The sequence below is a fragment of the Acanthisitta chloris genome, unplaced genomic scaffold, assembly GCF_000695815.1.
Source record: "Acanthisitta chloris isolate BGI_N310 unplaced genomic scaffold, ASM69581v1 scaffold35302, whole genome shotgun sequence".
Classification (NCBI taxonomy): domain Eukaryota; kingdom Metazoa; phylum Chordata; class Aves; order Passeriformes; family Acanthisittidae; genus Acanthisitta; species Acanthisitta chloris.
In genome coordinates, this window is record NW_008660480.1 from 11,182 (window position 1) to 30,667 (window position 19,486).

Here is a 19,486-nt window from a genome sequence, read left to right on the forward strand (position 1 = left end):
CAATAATGCTCTAAGTTTAACCCTGATTCTTTTGAAGACTCTGGGAAACCGAATGCCCTCTCAAACAAGAAATCTAGAACTTTTAATACTGCTTAGGTGTTTGCAACTCAACTGCCCAGAGTCTTCCAAATGTTCTTGTAACATCACACTGATTGTATAACCTTTGAGAAGCTTGTGTTTGAAATTCATCTTAAAAACAGAGTGAATGGGAAAAAAATATCAGCTAAGACTTTGCTAGGCAATTCGTTAGTACAGAACACAGCGTTTCTATGCACAAAAGTTTGACCAGAAGCCCAAAGTAAACTTACTCCATGAAATGACCCAAGTTAACATACCAAGAGACTGACCTGACGGCCAGTAAACAATCCACACATGGTTCTTTTTGACACATTCTTGTTGACAGCTTCTTGACATTCTTTTCAGTTCTTTTGGAGCATGATTCTTTTGAAGTCCTAATGCTTAGTACAGAGTTGGTTTTAAACAAGAGCTACCTTTTTTAACAACATAACTCTGGGAAAGATCACAATTCCTCAGTGCACACACACAAAAAAAAAATCGATCTTGCAAACACGTGAGGCACATGAGTAATTTTAGTTACAGGAATAAATTACTCAGTAAATCTGACCCTTTACATGAAAAAATAACCTGAATAAATTAAGAATTTAGCTAACCTGGCCAGGTTCAAGCAGAAGTTGGGACTATTTGTGTTTGAAGACCTCTGCAGTAATTGAGGTTGTCCTGGTAGCTGTCATACTGCCATTTCATTTATGTATGGAAGGCAGCTTCTAAGTTTGAAAAAGAATTTAGCAACCCAGGCTGATGTCTCCACTGAGTACAGTAATTTCTATTACAGTGGTAGGGAAATAGAAACAACCTCATTGCTTGAGATGACCTGGGACACAGACCATACTGTCATCAGGGAGTATTTACATGGAGTTGGCCATGCTTCAACTGCTTAGTTGTTCTGCATACGAACAGGTAGTGCTCTCATGCATTACCCTTGCTTACTATGTATTTTGAGAATGTCACTACATTACCTTTTTTATTCTAAATTCCTTTCCCATCCAAATACCATCCCCCAACCTGTATCCTATGAAGTTGGTGTCTGCATTTTGTGCATTCAGAATGCTGAACACACTTGCATACATAAGCTATGAGAAGCAACAACTGACCAGTGAAGCTCATTTCAATGCATTTGTTTATGAGGTATGGAGAAGTCTTTACTAGTCCAGGAGGGCTAAATACAGATTACAAATCAAAAACCCCTCCTGGACTAGTTATCTCCACACCAAGAAGGTGACAGTGAAGCGCATTTGGCATGCTGCTTAGCTGCGTATTTGTATAGTTCATAATGAATATGTGAAACCAATTTGGCAACCACTGCTTCTTCATTGTACCATGCATGCTCCACCTATGTGGCCCATGGTTCCTGGACCAAGAGGCTGGGGTGAATCTGTCTCTAAGGCAATGGAAAGAGCTCAGCACAAATTCTTGACATCATTACAAAAGGACCCTCCCCACAGTTTCTTCCCAAGTGACCACTGTTACTCCTTGAAGAGGATGGGGAGATGAGAAAGAAGCCTGTTCTTCTTCACGCTGAGATCGATGATGAAATTCATCTTGTAAGGGGAAAAGTGGAGGCAAGTACTTGAACATTCACAGTTTGATGCAAAGCACAGACGAAGTATATTCTGTAGTTGCTTCAGGCAGTTTTGCGCATAGAAAAAAAGAAATGTTTAGAAAATAAAAGTTTACTTTGTCTTTCTGGGTATAGCCAGAACCAGTCTCCATCCCACCTGGACAAGTGAAAATGAGAATCCAAAATTAATCTGATTTGTGGCAGTAAAGGTCCTTAAGTGCTTTCAACTCCTCAATCAGTGTCTTGTTTTGGTTTTCAAGAACAGCCACTCGATTTTCTAGACATTTCACATACTCCTTCTTCTTCCTGCGACATTCACGTGCTGCCTCTCTGCAAAGCAAAAAAGGCCATTCAAATCCAGAACAAGCATTTGCAGCCATGGGCTACTTAACTCTTCAGGTCAAACCTTTACCCAGTACTGCCATTTTCAGAATATGGAGGTATTGTTAAGAAGTGCAAGTGAGGAAAAAACCCTGAATTCATAACAATAGCTCCTCACAAATCACACACACTCAACATCCACATATCATTTCAACATGCAGATCCCAGTAAGACAACACCAATAAAATTCTGTTTCTGTGAGAAAAGGATCCTACTTGTCGACAAAACTCTGCTTGCAGGATTTACATTAGAGCCTTTAGGCCAAGTCGCATGCTGCTGCAACAATGTCATTGATTTTATTATAATAAATAGGTGACTAATACAGACATGGATAAGACCAATGTTCATCTACTATTCTTTATATAGCCTTTAAGTCTTCCCTTTGCTGTCATACACCAGGATGTTCAACTGGTGCAAAAAACCGTACTGTATTTAGAGCACTCAGTTATTTGCTCTCAAGCAATGCTTTAACTTTAATAATAATGTCTGCATCACTGCAACAATAATACAAATGACTCAAAAATAACACAAAATTAACAGTCACTAGGAACCATATCATTCTGTAGTCCTTGTCAGCTGTGCCAAGAACATGGCTGTGGTAATGTGCTAAAACAGAGCTCAAGATAGTCAAACTTTTAAGGCTTGCTTGTGAAGACTGAGCTGCCTGTAGGTAACTTGGTAACATAATAAGAACATCAGTGAGAAATACTGGAAAGGTATTAATGTGCTGCTGAGCATCCTGAAGGCAGGAACACCAAGGCAGAAGCTATCCTGCCCAGCAACAGTAATGCTACCAGTGTGCAAAGGCTAAGTGCCACAGGCCGATGGGAGCCCAGACAGAGGGCTCTCCTCCCACAGTGCAACTTGTCAAAGCAGCACACTGCAGACATAGGTATGTGTACACACTTGTTTGCCCTGAACCTTTAGGTGCAAAGTAGAGTCTGTGTGTCCTTTCATTGCAAACACTACACAGACTGGTGATATAGCCAGTGTTCTGGGAAATGAGAGGACAAAACAAACCCAGTCCTTCTGCTTCTTCAACAGTAGCTGTAGTACTAGGTGAAGTAAGGTTAAGTACTACTGGATCAGGAAGTGCCTCCCAGTGCAAACTACTAACATGTCTCCTTGGGTGATAATATCTTCTTTCTTTTTGTGATTTTTGTGCCAGCTTATGCTGTGTATTAAGCCCCCACAAGTCTGTTGTGCAGTAGCTGTTCACTCCAAACAGCCAGAGCTATACTGAGTTGCAACACAACTTTAAAAATGTAAAATTTATACAGAAAATTTGCACAATAATATCTATGAATATTTACACTATAATCCTCCAGTAAGTACCATGTCACCATCTGCCTTTCTATCCCTTTTTCCTGCTTTGCTATGGAGCCTAGATTTGCAAATACCTATTAAGCAGGCAGGCTGAAAGCACCACATACAACACAATACTGTTGCAAAAGCTGTCAATTTAACTCAAGTGGGGGTAATTCTCCATTGTTTTTCTTGGCTTTCTTAAACACAAAAGCTTTCTTTTGCTGGGGTAAGACTGCTGACTAAATGAGGGTGTTCTGTGATTCTAATTAATTTTTTCTCAAATGCAGAGCCTGAAAGGGTGATATCCACAATTCACTGGTATCAGAAAAATATATACAAAGGAGAGATGGGCAAACTCGGCTGTTCAGCATTATTTACTTCATTAAATAAATATGATACAATATAAATGAACCCATACAACAGCACAGTTTTTTCAGACTGACAGATGAAATTAACATGCTTTCACAGGGGCTTCCCCTCCTCAGAAGGGAGGGAAGCATTGTTTTCTCATTGTCACAGTGTAATATACAGGCTCAAATTTGTGGCCTGTGGATAAGACTTCAAGCTTGGCATGATGGGTCAGCTCAGGCCCACCCCTTCCCTGTTCCACAGCAGTAGGCTTCAAGAGCATCATGCCCAACTTCTCTCTACCGCTCCCTTTCTTCGCTACCTCCACCAGCTCTCACCTCTGTAAGTATAGCTGTTCCTCCTCATCTGCTAAATCCTACAGAATCAAGTCTTCTCTCTCTCAGCTCCACTCTGCTGCCACTACTGGCTTCACAAGACTTCAGTCAAAAGGACTAGTTGCTCGTTTAGCCTTTCCTTGAGCCTTTCTGCCCCTGGAGGAGAAAACCCAAAGGGCAAGCAGCTAAAGAGAACAAGTGAGACAATCAAGAAAGCACTCATGAAGAGCACAGGTGGGCCAGCATCAAGGAGAATGCACACAGAAGGCTAAGGGAAAGAATCCAGGAAAGGAAACTACGTGAATGTATTAACTCAAAACACTGATGTTTGTAACAACATATCTGCAATCATGTAAGTTTCTCACCAATTACTTTTCTCCTTATGCCAACAAATACACACGTCACAGAGTAAGTCTGACACCTTTACTCAAGGTTTCATTGGGCTGCCCAGGGAGGTGGTGGATTCACCATCCCTGGAGGTTTTCAAGACGAGACTGGATGTGGCACTTAGTGCCATGGTCTAGTAACGATGGTAGGGTTGGACTCGATGATCTTTGAGGTCTCTTCCAACCTGGTTGATTCTATGATTGTCACAATACCTGGCATTAGCTGATGTGTGTCTTTGCTCTGCATCTTTAAATAAGGGCAAATTCTTCAGAAATAATTTCAGAAAATGACTGAGAAAGATCAGGACGCTTAGTGCTTGACAGTCCAGTTCTATGCAGAGCTGACTGGGAAAAAAAGTGATATAAATGTACGTGCCTGTTCTTCATTAGACGCACTTCTCTCTTCCGCGCGGCCTCTTCCGCGGGCTGGGTTGGAAGTGCTGGGGAGGACGCCATGACTACGCCTGGGGCGATGGTGCTGGTGGGGGCAGTGCGAATCTGGTAGGTCTGCACATCTCCTGAGGCAGCTGGGGAGACACAAGGAAACATGAAGTCAGTTTGGTGACTGCACTGTGTTCAGCACACTTTTAGCGGTGTGAAGAGCACTAGTCGTCTATCTAATGGTGTACTCTGGGCTCCAGTACAGGAGGGATGGCCATCCTCTGGGCCATCACTGCTACCTCAGCCTAACTTTACTTACACATGCAAGGTTTGGGGCAATTAATGCTGAAAATTGTCTTCACTTGTGCTTGGTAACTTGATTTGTCTTGCTGTATTGCTGTGCTTCTTTCTCCCTTAGTATGTTTCTTTTGACTTCTCTGTTTTTTGGGCAGTTCTAAGGGGAAGGATGGGGTAAACACTATTTCTAGCTATGCTCCAAATGTCTATCTGCAAAGAGAGATACTGCATGTGTAAGTATCTGGCACAGAAAAAAGGGTGTAGAAATGTATCATTTACTCCCACGAGAGAGACAGTGCACTCAACTTCACTATGTCTCTAAAACAAACAAGGTACTGGGTTTCGCTTGTTTATTGTAATCTAGGAGTGTGTTAATTTTGCCTGAGCTCATAAAAAACCACAATACTACATAAGAAATCACGTGTCCTTAAGAACACAAAATCCAGAAGATCAATGCAACAATAGTATTTTTCTCAGCTATGTATTTTCACTGATGCCTGGATCCTCTTCACTGGATAGCTTTCAAATCAACTGCTTTACAATCATAAAAACAGGGGTACACCTTTTATGTTATTTTTAATAAAAAATGTTAATACCCCTCAATTTTTAATAAACCAAGACATATCTTCTAATACAATAAAAACCCCAACTTACTCCAAATTAAACCAGCCCTGCCAAGTGGAGGGCTAGAACAAATGATCCCTTAAGGCACTCTGCTGAATTGTTCTGTGATTTCAAGACTCACTGATTAACTACTTGATGACTAGTTACAAAAGGCCATCCAAAGAAATGATGACTTGTAATAGAAAAGAAGAAAAATTTACTAATAAATTAAAGTGTCCTTTTAGAAAGAGTCAAACAACCTTCTCTCCTATCTTTATTGCTTTGCTTTGTATTTCCTACTGTTGCAGCTATGGGAGAACTCAAAACTCTAAAGTTGCAAAACATATAAAAGGTTTGTATGGACAAAATACAGGAAATACAGCATGGAAAACGAAAAATAAATATATTGTTTTAAGAAGTAAACCCAAAATATCCACAATTTTATCAATCTAAAGGGAAAGGCTCCAAGAAAATGTGACAAATAGCTTTGCCCAGCATTTTCTTTAATAATGTCAGAGACTTATCTGTGCCAAAGCTGTTAATTCTGTCTCCTGACACATTTGAAGGAGTTAGGTTGGCAACCTACATCTGCACGGAGAAAATGTTATACAGAGTGACTGGTTGTGAAGTTTCTCACCTTGTACAACAACTTGATTGCTGGGTACAAGTATCTGCTGTCCGTCTGTGGTCTGTGCATATTGTAAAATGGTGGTGCCAGGTTGGGTTGCAGCTGCATTGGTCATTGTCAACGTCTGGAGACCTTGTACTCCATCTGTGCCATTGTTAGACAACTGTATTGCTCCTCCTTGGGTAATAGCAACTGCAGACAAACAAATCAATACAATATTTAAGACACTAATTTACTCATTAACTTGCAGTATTAAACCTAGATATGGAAGGATACCGATCTGAGTTAAATCCCATGAATCCTTATACACTCTCAAATCACACACATGGCTGTAATGTACACTAATGAAATCATGCTTTGAAAATAAATTTGTCATTTTTTTGTGAGACCCAAACCCACAGCCTAAAATACAAATTAGTTCCTCTAATAAAACAGCATCACACAGAGGAGCTACAATCCTCCCCCAGGGAATACTTTGCAATTTATTGGTTAAGATTTTCTTCTTGGTTGGTTTAGGTCTTTTTCTCAGTCCTTACTTTTTCTTCTCATCTGAAATTCCTCTCCTCTTCCACGCTTTATGCCCTTCAGTCTCCTCTGCTGCTACTGCTATCGCTATCCATCTTGTATTTCACTGTCTTCTTGCTTTGGCTTTTTTTATTTCCTTCTGATTGTATCCCCCCTTCTCTACAATTTCCTCAAACCCTTCTTAGTGGTTTTTCATTCAAAAAGGCCAGTTTCCTTCAAGCAGACTTACTTTGCTGGGTTTTTTCCTTTCTTTCCCTCAATCCTGTCATGCAGGTATACTGGGACATTACCTCCCATTTGGAATTTCACTGTGTTCCCATATAGGGACATACCAAAATCTCAAGTGTCTGCACAAGCAGTTATTTTGCAGTTATAACAGGAATCAGAGGTATTGGGCAAAGTGGCTAAGGAGTAAACAGAGATACAAAATTTTAAAGAGAAAGAAGCAAATAAGTAGTTCTTTCTTTTTGTATATTTAGTACGGCGTGTGTTTGTGTAAGACAGCATGTGACTTCTGTCTTTACTGCTGTATGCTCAACCCTTTCAGTCAAAGCACCATTTATAAAATATAATGAATAAAGAAAACACACAAACATATTTATGATGTATCAAATAAGCTTGTTGAAGTTCTTATTCTTTCAGGACTTTGTAAAAACGTAATCACAGACTGCAATATTTTTTCAGTTAATGAGGTTACAGTTTTGTGAATGAGCATTAGTAATCTGCCAAGAAAGAAAAGAAACTTCCAAATTACCTGATCTAGTTCTTGAATTGAAAAATTTTGTAATAGCATTATGATTAGTTTCTATTTTACCTCAGGATGCACTAGCTGAACCAAGTGGCAAGCAGTCCCTGAATGCTGACTGAACCTTTCAAATACTTACAGCAGGATGTGCTTAAAAGTCATGGTTATCAGTCAAAATAATCATTTTTTCACCTCCTGCTTTGTCCTAGTCCAAACAGTTACAGAAATAATGGTTCTTCATCTTCTCATCCCCACTTACTAGCACCACTGAGAAATTCAGACTACATACTGTACTGCCCACTGCTGGTTTGGTAAATGGGAGTTGGCACCGTAACAGTGGCGATGGCAGGTGCTGCTGTTTCCTCTTCAGACTTTTCTTCTTCAATCCTTGGCACTCCTGGGGCGTCTGAGGACAAGTCATTCAAAATTTTTCTGGCAAAGACAGTGTGTTGTAGAGACTTTAATAAAAATCGGGGAAAAAAGTAGTCTGTTTGATACACAATGCTGGACAAAGCTGTAAAGTGCAGTAAGCCAGCAAGGAAAATATTGGTGTAGAATGAAAAACACACTATCTTCTAACTCTTATTGGAGAGGATTTTTCAAAGGGCTAAGCACGGATCAGCAAGGGAGCCAACACAGAACAGCTGTGCTTCTCAACACAGCTATCATTACATCCCCTTTTTCTTAAAAACATCATCCATTTTCACTTGTTTCCTGCTTTTAGCCACATAAAGATTTGAAGAATGAAAAAGTATGTAAACTTCTATCTTCTCACTTACATTAGGGGAATTGCTCCATTTCAGAGACTGTAAATGCCTCAGCCAGAGCTGAGCACAAAGGAAGTTAGCAGAAATGCTTGTAGAGCAACCAGTTCATAATGTAACACCTGTCTGGGAGACAGTACCCAGTGTCTGAGAGAAGTCACACAGTTATGTTCACAGGTGCCCTGCCTGAGAAAGCTGTGAGATTAGCATGGGTAAAGGAAAGAACAGATTGTTTAACTACCTCCACTAGTTAATTATCCAAAGCCAAAACTGCTAAAACTTCACTGAACATGGCTGTAGACTGACCATAGCAGTTACTGCAATTTGCATCGTTGAGATCAAACATTGTCCCTCCTCAGAGGGCTGTCAAGCCCTTTTCACTGCTGGCATATTCTCTTATGTCACTGCAAAATGCTCCTTAAGTGAAGGGCAGTATTTCCTCGTATGTTTTCCAGTGGATTGGCACTAGAAGTCACAGTGGGATGAAGTGAACACAGCTGTAGACTCTAATTCCAAGACAACACTAATTTCTTAAGTAGGGCTCCTACGGCGGAGGCAGCCAGAACCACGTGTATGGAGCTGTCTGGGGAGAGCAGTCACTCCGCTAAGCAGCCTCAGAAACAGAGCTTTGCTGTTGCTGTTTTGACTCTGTGTGCATGCAAGAACCCCAACACTGCACAAGCACTCCACTGTGCCAAGCACCACTTGGAAAAATAAAAAATTCCCATCCGGAGAGTTTGCAATCTAGGTGTTAGAACAGAAAATCTAGTGAATGAAACTGATGAATAAATATGGACAGAGCAGGGATGATGAGGAACAAAACCCAAGAAGATAAAAAAATCACTTTTCAAGCTTGTGTCAGTACTACCTGGTGGTTAAAACCTACATTTGCCATCATAAAGATGAATTTAAGATAAAAGGTAAGGTGGCAGCTTTACAAGTATAGGAGCTATGAACTGACATGAGGAACACATGATGTACTTTAGTAGCAGAATCACAGTGGAGTTTATGAGGAAGAGGTGTAACTTTCAATTCTGTGAACATACCCGCACCTATCTTGTTTCTGGGGCCAGTTACAGCAGCTTGAATAATGTCAACTGGGAACTCACTAAACACAGCATTGGTCTGGCTCAGCCTTTCTGACATGACCTGCACCAACCCAGAGACTGAGCTGTGTACACAAGATTTACAATTACCAAGTTTTGCTGAGTCACCAGGGTCTGGTTTGAAGACAGAAGCTGTGCTGTGGCATCAGTGTGTGCAATGGAGTCCATCTCAATGAAAAGTTAGCATGCACAAATACTCTCTTCACCATTTTGCTGCTTGTTTACTTAGCTCTATTGTCTTGCCATATACAGCCATTCTTCCATATATAGTAAAAACAAATGTCTCGTGGCAGAAGCAGGCTGCAAGGAGTCTGTGGCAGCCTTGAAGTCAGCAACACTGCTCCTCACATACTTTCCCAGATCTATCATGGCTAGGGATCTTCGGCAATGATTTTCACTGTCTCCAGCAGAACAGCCCTGAAGGCTACTGGAGAAGGTAGAAAACAATCTCCAAGTGCTAAACCCAAATATAATGGTTGAGATGTGCTCAGGCCTGCAGTCTAGCTTCTATTTCTAAGGCTATACTCATAAAGAAAAAAGAAGCATCTGAATTTTCTGAAGCAGCAGGTTAAAACCTACTAAACTCCAGAGCTGTTCCTTAATGCTATTTAGCATGTTTCAAGAATGAAAAGTGAGATTTAGTACAGACAGAAAAAGTTGTACAAAGGCTTAACTAATAAAGCTGTATGAGTGACACCATGTGAAGGAACCACAGTTGGTCTTGCTGCACAGGTACTTGCCATGACAACGAAACACACCAGATGCCTATCACTACATTCAACTCATACCCTGACTTCGAAAACTTTAAACATAAACAGTTCTGCTCAAGCAGAAATTTTCTCTGAGCCATGGAACACCACATGCTCATTTAAAGTCTCATGGGAGAAAGAAATTAAATTTGATTGCTGCTAGCATTTCAACAATAATGAGGAACAATGGAGTTGATTTTTTGCAGACTACAGATTAAACAGAAGGCATTTCATGCAAAGCTTCGATGTATTTCATGTATTAAGTATTCATTAAAGCTCTCTCTAAGGCACCTAGCACAATGATACCTCAATGTTTCCCAAATGTGGCAATTAGCATATTCTCAGCTCATTTCTGTCTTAAGGAGTGTAGCAGCTGAGGTTTCTCCCACCTTCTATTTGCTTATCTCTTTATATCCTATTCCATGGATATTGTCCATATTCCAATTCCCAGACATTGCAGAAGAGAGAATGCAGTTAGATGGTACATCTCAAAGTAACTATACAGTCACACTGTTTGTTATTACTTGTGAATGCACTCATCAAACAAAATGCTTCTCCTTTAACCTCCATACCTGTAGGAGGGTCGTCTGGAAAGGATTTCTCTTCGTTTCTGTGAGTCTGTGACACTGTCTACTGATTCCTGTGAATCTTCACTTTCTGCTATAGTGGAGATCTGTAAATAAGAACAGCAATCAAATTTAACAAGATGCTTCCACTGTCTTTAATTTAAGGATTTGCTGACATCCTGTGAAAAACACTACAATGCAAGTATTCTCCAGTGCTTCTATCTAGGCAACAAACTGAGAGGACATGCTGCCTAGTAACAGATCCAGTAAAGGATAACCACAGTCAGCTATCTACCCATGAGAATCTCCTTTATAATCTGGATACTCCAATAAGAAAATATAAACAGTAATACTACAGTTTTTTGCCTTGCATGTTTCTCTGTTTCCACAAAACAAACAAAGATTTTTTAGTAAAATTTAGGGAGAGAACAATAAAAATAAAATTAAGATAGCAGAAACATTTGGAAACAAAGAACAAAATACCAAACTGGAGAAACATCAATTTATAAACAATGAGACAGATCTGTTAGAGAGAGACTGCCTTTTCCAAGGGAGACTGTCGGGAAAATGTCATACATGAAGATGCTAAAAAGTAATACAGTGGCCCAATTCTGAACACCTGTGCTAAAAAAAAAAACAAAAGAGAAATATCTATGCAGGAAAAATAAAAGGTTTCTATCAATCTTATTTAAATAATTTTAAATCTGAAGCATGCCAGAAGTATAAAACCACATCCAATACATAGAAACAGATCCTGTTTTCCAAAAGGTTGTAGTCACCTGACAGATATACAAAAGCTAATGATGCCTGTGTGAGAAACAGAGCTCACAGCTGGATATTTTATGCACTGTAGGGAAGATTCCTAAAGGCTCAAAAAGCTTGTTGGTGCTCATATCTCACAGATATCAGACAGAGGGCCTGAACAGATCCAAGGCTGACTGTGAACTACTGGGCTTTGAATATTGAAACACGCTGGATTTGCATTGAACCAGGTGAATTCCAAGCATGGCTTCATTGACTGTTTCTTATCTTCCACCCCCAGGCTAGTAACTTGTGCACTTATCTGAAAACTGCTCAACTCTGGTAGATTAAAACTCTAAACTTTTGACTACAATGGCTGAGGAGGGTAGAGCCTGCTGGAAACCCAGCTCTGAAGCTGATAAGGGAAAAACTGAGAGTATTATCAGAATGGCCTAGTCTTAAATTATGCAGGCCTTATTTAAAATAATACCCAGTTAAATATCTGTATCAAAAAGTTACAATACCTACTTTTTAAAATCAAACATTTTTTGAGCTCAGTGTACTAATAGCGAATGAATAATGTACATTCCTTGCCCTGTGTAGCTGCTGTATGCCAATTTCTGCATTCAGTGGTTAAAAAGAAAGTCAGAGGTTTTACAGATTTTAGACTACTGTCTCCTATGTCTCCAAGCTACCATGTCATATTGCATTACCTGTCTTACTTTACAGAAGAGAAAATGCTAAGGCTTTACAAAGCACACAACACTCAACTATTTCTAAGTAAGGATTGATAAGTTTGTTTTAAGCATCATTAACACACAGACATCTGTTTTGTAAACCAAAGCAAATACTGTCTATGTAGCAAAGACTCTCAGCCCAGAATACCAGCCTCATTAATGAGTAAAGATTATAAAAAACCCAACCTTTTGTTCACTTCAGAATAGTATGAACTCTTAATAAAGTTGTATGAAAATACAGTAGAGAGGAAAAGCAGAGTAATGCTATGAGAAAAACCATGAAACTGTTAAACTCACCAAACAAATTCTAGAGGGAAATGAAACTCAGCAATGTTTGAAAGTGAAAAGCGGTTAAACCAGAAAAAAAAGTCACAAAGTAGCAAATACTGTACAGATTCTGCCTTGAATATGCTCTTAAAGTTTATATTAGCGAAATCACAATCCAGGATACAAACACTTGAGAAACCAGTGCCATAACAGGACTACTCCAAAGGCCCAATTCAATTATTAGGAATTTCTTCAGTCAGTACCTGAACTGTCTGGACCTGTGGAGACTGAATGACTGAGGGCTGGGCAGCCTGAATTACTCCATGCACTTGAACCGTCTGCCCATTGGGCAGCTGAACTAAGGTCACCGTGGGCGCAGAAGAGGTTGCGTGAGCTGCTGGCATGGATACCTGCAAAGAGGAAAACAGTGAGCATAAATTAGGTTATTGAAAAAATCTCCTTGTTTCAGTACATGTTTTGGTGAAAGAAGTGTCTCTCTCCTAGACCCCAGCTAGGTGACCCAAATGTTTCAGTGTAACATAAAACCCCCTGAACTGCCTAAGCCAAACGCCTGACATACTGTTAATCTAATGCAGAATTTCTGCAGGCTCAAAACATCATTTGTAAAATCACTGACAAGAATGAGAAAAATACAACTGCCTCTATTTTGAGGTAATCTAATAAAAACACATTATTACCTTTCACTTACTTCAGTTGGATACTGCTAGAACTTGGGTGTACTCCTACAGACACTGCTGAGTCAAAGGCAAAAACATATGGGAGTGGAGCTATTTTTGCTCTCAAGAAAATGCAAAGTGTTTGCCAGATGTAAGAAGTTAAAATCTTTAGAGAATCGTACCTTTCAGACTTTCTACAGACTAAACCATATTGAGTAGCTGGCAAAGTCCATTCAAATGACAAAAACTGACCATGTGTTCAGACAGAAACCCTGTGAGTTCACAGGCAGTTATTGTGATTCAGCATCACGAACTCTAGTATGAGAGTTACTTCTGAGGAGAAATTGCTCACGTTTTAAACCCTCAGTTCCTAAGCACAACTGTGTTTCTCCAGCACAGCCCTGTAGGCGTAGCAGCTATGCCAACAGGGATACACTAATGACTTCAGCACAGTCCATTAGCACATCCTGCACTGGGACTCACTCACTCACTGGGACAGCCGTACCCACACAGAGCTGCTCACATCACGTGGGGAAGTCTCACTCTGGCAGGTCACAAGAACTATTATGGGCAGCTGAAGTGTCATGAACCAAGGCTGCTGCACGGCTGGGCCCCACTGGACATCCAGTACTCAGCAACTGTCTGGTGACATGATGGGCTGAGACATCCAGGGCTGGGAGGCTCCTGAAAAACAGGAGGGTGCCAGGGCTGCCATACCAGCGCACAGCACCCTCGGGCTGTGCCCCTCTCACACATCAGAGCCCTCGGGGAGGGACTGCAGGCAAAGGTGAGCTGCCCTGGCAGACCTCAGCCAGGTCATGGATCCATGACTAGCCAACCTTCTTCTGGGCACCCAAGTTTGGAAAATCTGACAATCCTCCAGTGTTCACCAGCATTCTCAAAAAATTAAATTCATGCAGTTGCAGTGCAAGAAGGGGCTGCACTGCTGCCCTACCTAATCTCAAAGGGCTGCTATGTGTCAGATGCAGAAGGAAATCCTCCGCTGTCCCTGTGAACACATGGTTCTCAGAAAGCTGCAATAGCTGATCTCTGATTTACATAAACATCCACCACTTACAAGGAAATCTTGCTTAACAACAAAATTAAAGGGAATTACATGTAGACCTCTCTCCTCCACAGCTGTCTCTCCCTAATCCACCAATTTGTATTTGCTTTTACCTTCCCTTTTCAGGAAAACAGCTGCAGCATTACAGGGTGATACTTAACTCACATCTGAGAGAAACCAGTCCTGAGATTAACAGGAGCACATTTTCCTCTGGCAAATTATATTCCTTTACCAAGCAACCTTTTTTAATAATGCATGTCTGACTAAACAGTCCTTGGCAATGACAGCAAAGCTGATCAACTGGAGGCCACAGTGGTTGGATTAAGCCCACAGCCGAGTGTGACTTCCGCAGATGTCTCTGACTCATACCTTGTGGAACTGGGACGAGTTTCCTTTTGACTCTGAAAACTACCCTTTATACTCACTAAAAATGCATCAATTAAACTAAGTTTGCAAGGGAGGTGACCTTACAAGAGATAATGAAAGAATCAAATTGACATAATTTATTTAGATTTGGCTAAGCCTCAGAGGGCACTCCCTAATGCCAAACACTGCCACTTCACATCTTAATGGAACAATAATGTAACACTGTTGTGAACCAGACAAGGAAGTATGTTTACACTGTTGTATCATCTCCACAAACAACATACAGGCTGGTGAAAAGCTAAGGTGCAAATAATCCAGTGAATGACAATATGGTGGTTCACATGGATTTTAACCACACCTGGATATCTTTTTCTGGAAAAAAACTCGGAAAAAACTCTCATTCAAGTAGTGGGGTAATTTTGTCCAAGTAAAGTGCATGAAACCCACTGCATACTTGGAAGTTCAGCTCCCTGGAGGTTAGTGTGTTAGCACACGAATTTAAAACATTCTTGCTTCTCTGGACTAAATCTTAATGCATATCAAGTGAGAAGCAGTTTACTGGTTTTGCAAGAGAAATAAACTACTTCCACTCAGTTCACACTGAAGTGTTATTCACACCACCTACATCCTGTGCCTAAGTTAGACAGTGAGAAAACTGCCCAAAGAGGCAAGCTGGTGCAGAGCAGCTGGTGGCTTGTAAATTCATGCTACAGCTTCACCCAACAAAATCACCCTGTGCATTTTAACAGATCCAATCCCTGTACTATCACCTGAATGGAATTGTACTGTCCCCGGATTACCAAAAGGTGTAATGACTTTAAAAAGACACTAATAATTTATCAAATGGTAAGTGATTTAACATCGTGTCACTTAAAAGACACTCAGTTCTGCAAACTGAGATCTAAAACACCTGTTTGTTCTCTGCACACTGCAAATAGTTTTAAAAGTAAATGGCTACAGGAGAGAGACAAACAGATTCGGTACTCATTTATACAATGGAGTTGCTTCTGTCAACCACCAGTGTATCCACAAATGAAACCAGGCTCCAAAATCAGAGGAGATGTAGCTGGGACTGCGTTTCTTGTCTCTCCAAGATAATTTGGGGATAACAAATTATTTACTTCTGTCTCTCTAAACAGCTAAGAATTCTGTGAAATTCTGGAGACAACGGGATAACATGAGCTGTCAAATGCCAGATTGCTCCACTTGAATATAAGGCTTATAATATTAATCCCATCTGATAAGATGTTGTATTTGCTGCATTATTTATCTATATTTTCAGTTTGTTTTCTTCAGAATTAAACTGACTACTATAGACAAGCTTTTAACAGAAAACATAACAGCAAGACAATCCAGTCAATATAAAGACAGTAAATTACATGTATTGCAAAAATACCTTCCAGTGGTATGGTAGTGGTAAAGAATGCTAGAAATAGTTTCATTTGTTATTGTGTTAGCATTACACAATTTACACACATACAGTTCTTCAGAACTAACACAGCCTAGTGTGATGGGAAGTTAAAAATCTCTACTGCTTTAAAAATGTGAAGACAAATATTAAAGGAATTATACATCACACCTATTTCAGAATGTTATCAGTGTAATCTTGTCTCAGGCTTGTGAGAAGACATTATCCTTCTTAAAAATATTATCCAATAGGTAAAACTATTATACCATATTATTTTTATACCTGGGCTAACGTTGCAATCTGTGGTTGTGCCTGTACTGTCATCTGTTGGGTTTCTGCCTCTGTAACGGCTGCATCTCCACTCTGCTGGTTCTCTGCTCCAGATTCCATGGTCATTTAGTTACCTACAATCACAATATTGGTCGTAAGTCTGGGTTGGTATGCAAGTCCATTATTCTTGGTGGATCTGGTAGCAATCACTGCAGCTGAATTCCCATTACTACATACTGTTTTAATTTGCTTATTAAACATTGCCAAACTATTAGCATTCAGGCAAAATCTTTTCATGCTGGGTGTCTGCCTCAGGTTGATTTTTCTGTGTGTAATGTTTCTGAAAAACAGGTCCAGTCTCCTCCAAAAATAAGATCAGAAAAAAAATGGGGTTTACTCATCCTAAAAAGACTGCTTGAGCAATTGCACTATGACGATCTAGCACCTCTGCAATTTGGAATAATGACCAGCAGTGTGTCAGCAAGAGCACTCCTTCAGTGCCAAGGTGACAATATGCCCTGCTACAGCCCTCCCTCTCCCCCACAACTGCAGTCTGCACACAACCAACAGCACTTGCTTCTGTGTTGGGCACACTGTTTGCAGTCGTCTTCAGTCTGAACTAAATATGCAACAACTCCATGCAAGTTCTTTCCACAACCTGACTGTGTATGGCTCTATGTCACACAGTAACTTTTCTACCCAGTAGTTTTGAAGCCAGTACACATAACAATGGAGGCCATTTCTACTTGAACCTTACTGCGAACATTTTTATATTCAGACGTACATAGTAGTTTGCCAGGACCCAAGTTTTGTACCATACGTAGCTCCTAATACACTTACATTTCTAAGTAGTAACTGAGCAAGCTTAGATCACCAGAACACACAACTCTATAAAAAGAGGTTGCATAACTTCCAAACCCATGCATGTAGGCAGAGTGCAATGACTGTTAAATTCTGCACTGATCTGTGAAAATCACTCTTCAGTTCTTCTTTAAATACTGATATGAAAATATTTGATCTAAAAATCAACTTCAGAATACAAGGAAATGTTCCCGATGGTGATACAGCAATACCAGAACTCCAAATACCAAATACTAAGAATGGGTATTACCTCCAGAGCCACGACACTAATTCTGATTACCACCAGGAGCTGCCTAGTGTGCTCAGGGCTCTGGCTACCCTAAGGCAGCACAACTCTCTTCAGAGCCAGTGCAAAACAACCAGTAGAGCATTTTGGCTTTGGGAAGAGGCCTGGAGGCAGAGGACACTCAGATCAGAAAGGTGGAAAGAAGCAGCAATGTCCCTCTCCTTCTTCAGCTTGACTGCCCCCCCCTCCCCAGGAAAAGACTTAGAAGTGTCAATACAGATGGTGGTACCATGTCTGCACTCAAGACATTTTATTTTAAACACGAAGTCAGGGAAACTTCTATTTCAATGAAAACTATACTTCAGTATTTCAGGAAAGAGAATAATACCCTTTGGAGATGCACTGCCTAAAGCAGCAGTCACACTTCAACCTCGAGTATAATATAAATGTCTGTCTTACCGTGAACTATTGCTAATCAACAAAGGTAAAACAGCATTTCAAAGTAGCAGCTGCATCTTACATCAAAAGAAAGCAAGTCAATGTATATAAATCAAAATCTACATAGTTAGTATTGAAAGTGACTGTTTAAATGAGCTTTTGTGCGTGTGAATGCTGAAATGTTTAAGAATCAAATAATTAGTTCCAACATCAGTTTAAAAGAAGGGAAAGAAATGAACCTGGTTGTCCTTAAAAATAAACAATGAAAAAAACTTACATGTTTATTTAAAAAGAAAATTAAATGATTCTACGCACTGGAATTTTGTTATGTCTCTCTCTGTTGCCATGATTTCTCTCCCAGATAAACCAAGTACTAGAGTGACAAATGCTCACAGATAAATAATACTCTACCTGGATGTATATATTTGTAAACTGACCATGAAAGAGATAAATTGTAAACTCAGTGTGTTTTAAGTAGTCTAGATCCTACAATTTTAATAAGAATTTCAAGAATAGACAATGTCCATGCAAATACTATAACCCCATTCTTTCCTACAGTGCCATACTATCAGTTGCATTTCATCTTTCAAAAAGCACAGAAGAAAACTCATGCACTATAAATATTTTTAATACACATTACCAAACAGTTCTTAAAGACTTAATGACAACAGTTTAAGTGCTTTTCTATCCCAACTTTAACACACCAGTTATATTTTAACAATCTTACTCCTCCATGTTATATGTTAAATGTTTTTTGAGTATTCTGCATTTTCAAAATTGCAAACTACAAACTAGACTACCTTGGATTTTTACGATTTCAGCCAGTTTGTCCAAGGTGAGCAAATCAACAACTTTTTCCCAATTCTATGCATGTATCAGGCTGACTCCTGCCAAAAGACTACCTCATCGGAACCATTGCAGGAGCAGTTCTTTTGCATCAGCAACATCTCCCAGCCAAGTATCTGAAAAGACCTTTAAAAAACAATTTCCCACCTACAAATTCAAGTATGTTGCAAAACTAATAATGCTTTTGTTTGCTCATAGAGACTGTGGCTCCAGCATGGAGTCAACTGCTATACAAATGGGATCAGAAATAGAGGAAATGTGCAAGTGAGGAGTCTCTTGAATCAGGTATTCAGCAATGTTCACAAAGGTAGATGTGTTGCCAAATTCCTATGCTGATAAATGTCTTCCTAGGAGGGATTTCCAATCCTCTCACACACTATTCAGCAAGGGACCTCTGGTTTCACAAGCCTGGCTTCCACACTTGCATCATCTTTTGCATATGCAATCAGCAATAGGATTAACTGTTTGAGACTCTCCCTCCTCTGCAACACCAACATTTTGGAAATCAAATGAACTGCAAACACCTAAAAGGAACTTCATCATTATATACTGAGGGATTTCCAATCCTCTCACACACTATTCAGCAAGGGACCTCTGGTTTCACAAGCCTGGCTTCCACACTTGCATCATCTTTTGCATATGCAATCAGCAATAGGATTAACTGTTTGAGACTCTCCCTCCTCTGCAACACCAACATTTTGGAAATCAAATGAACTGCAAACACCTAAAAGGAACTTCATCATTATATACTGTAAGCACAAAGCAATGCAGGAAGCTGCCTGCAAGATTTACATCTTGACATGTGCAATTTAAGTGCATTTC

General features: G+C 40.0%; 1 protein-coding gene across 1 annotated transcript; it reads right to left on the minus strand.

Annotated features, from left to right (window-relative positions):
• Window positions 1–1,062: 1,062 nt before the first annotated feature.
• CREB1 (cAMP responsive element binding protein 1) lies at window positions 1,063–16,428 on the minus strand. Its single transcript, XM_009069826.1, has 7 exons — window positions 16,306–16,428; window positions 12,770–12,916; window positions 10,768–10,868; window positions 7,866–8,008; window positions 6,316–6,498; window positions 4,774–4,924; window positions 1,063–1,969 (listed from the first exon to the last, which is right to left on the minus strand). The coding sequence occupies exons 1-7, from the start codon at window positions 16,417–16,419 to the stop codon at window positions 1,825–1,827; spliced, it is 984 nt and encodes a 327-aa protein (XP_009068074.1). The 5' UTR covers window positions 16,420–16,428; the 3' UTR covers window positions 1,063–1,824.
• Window positions 16,429–19,486: the final 3,058 nt, after the last annotated feature.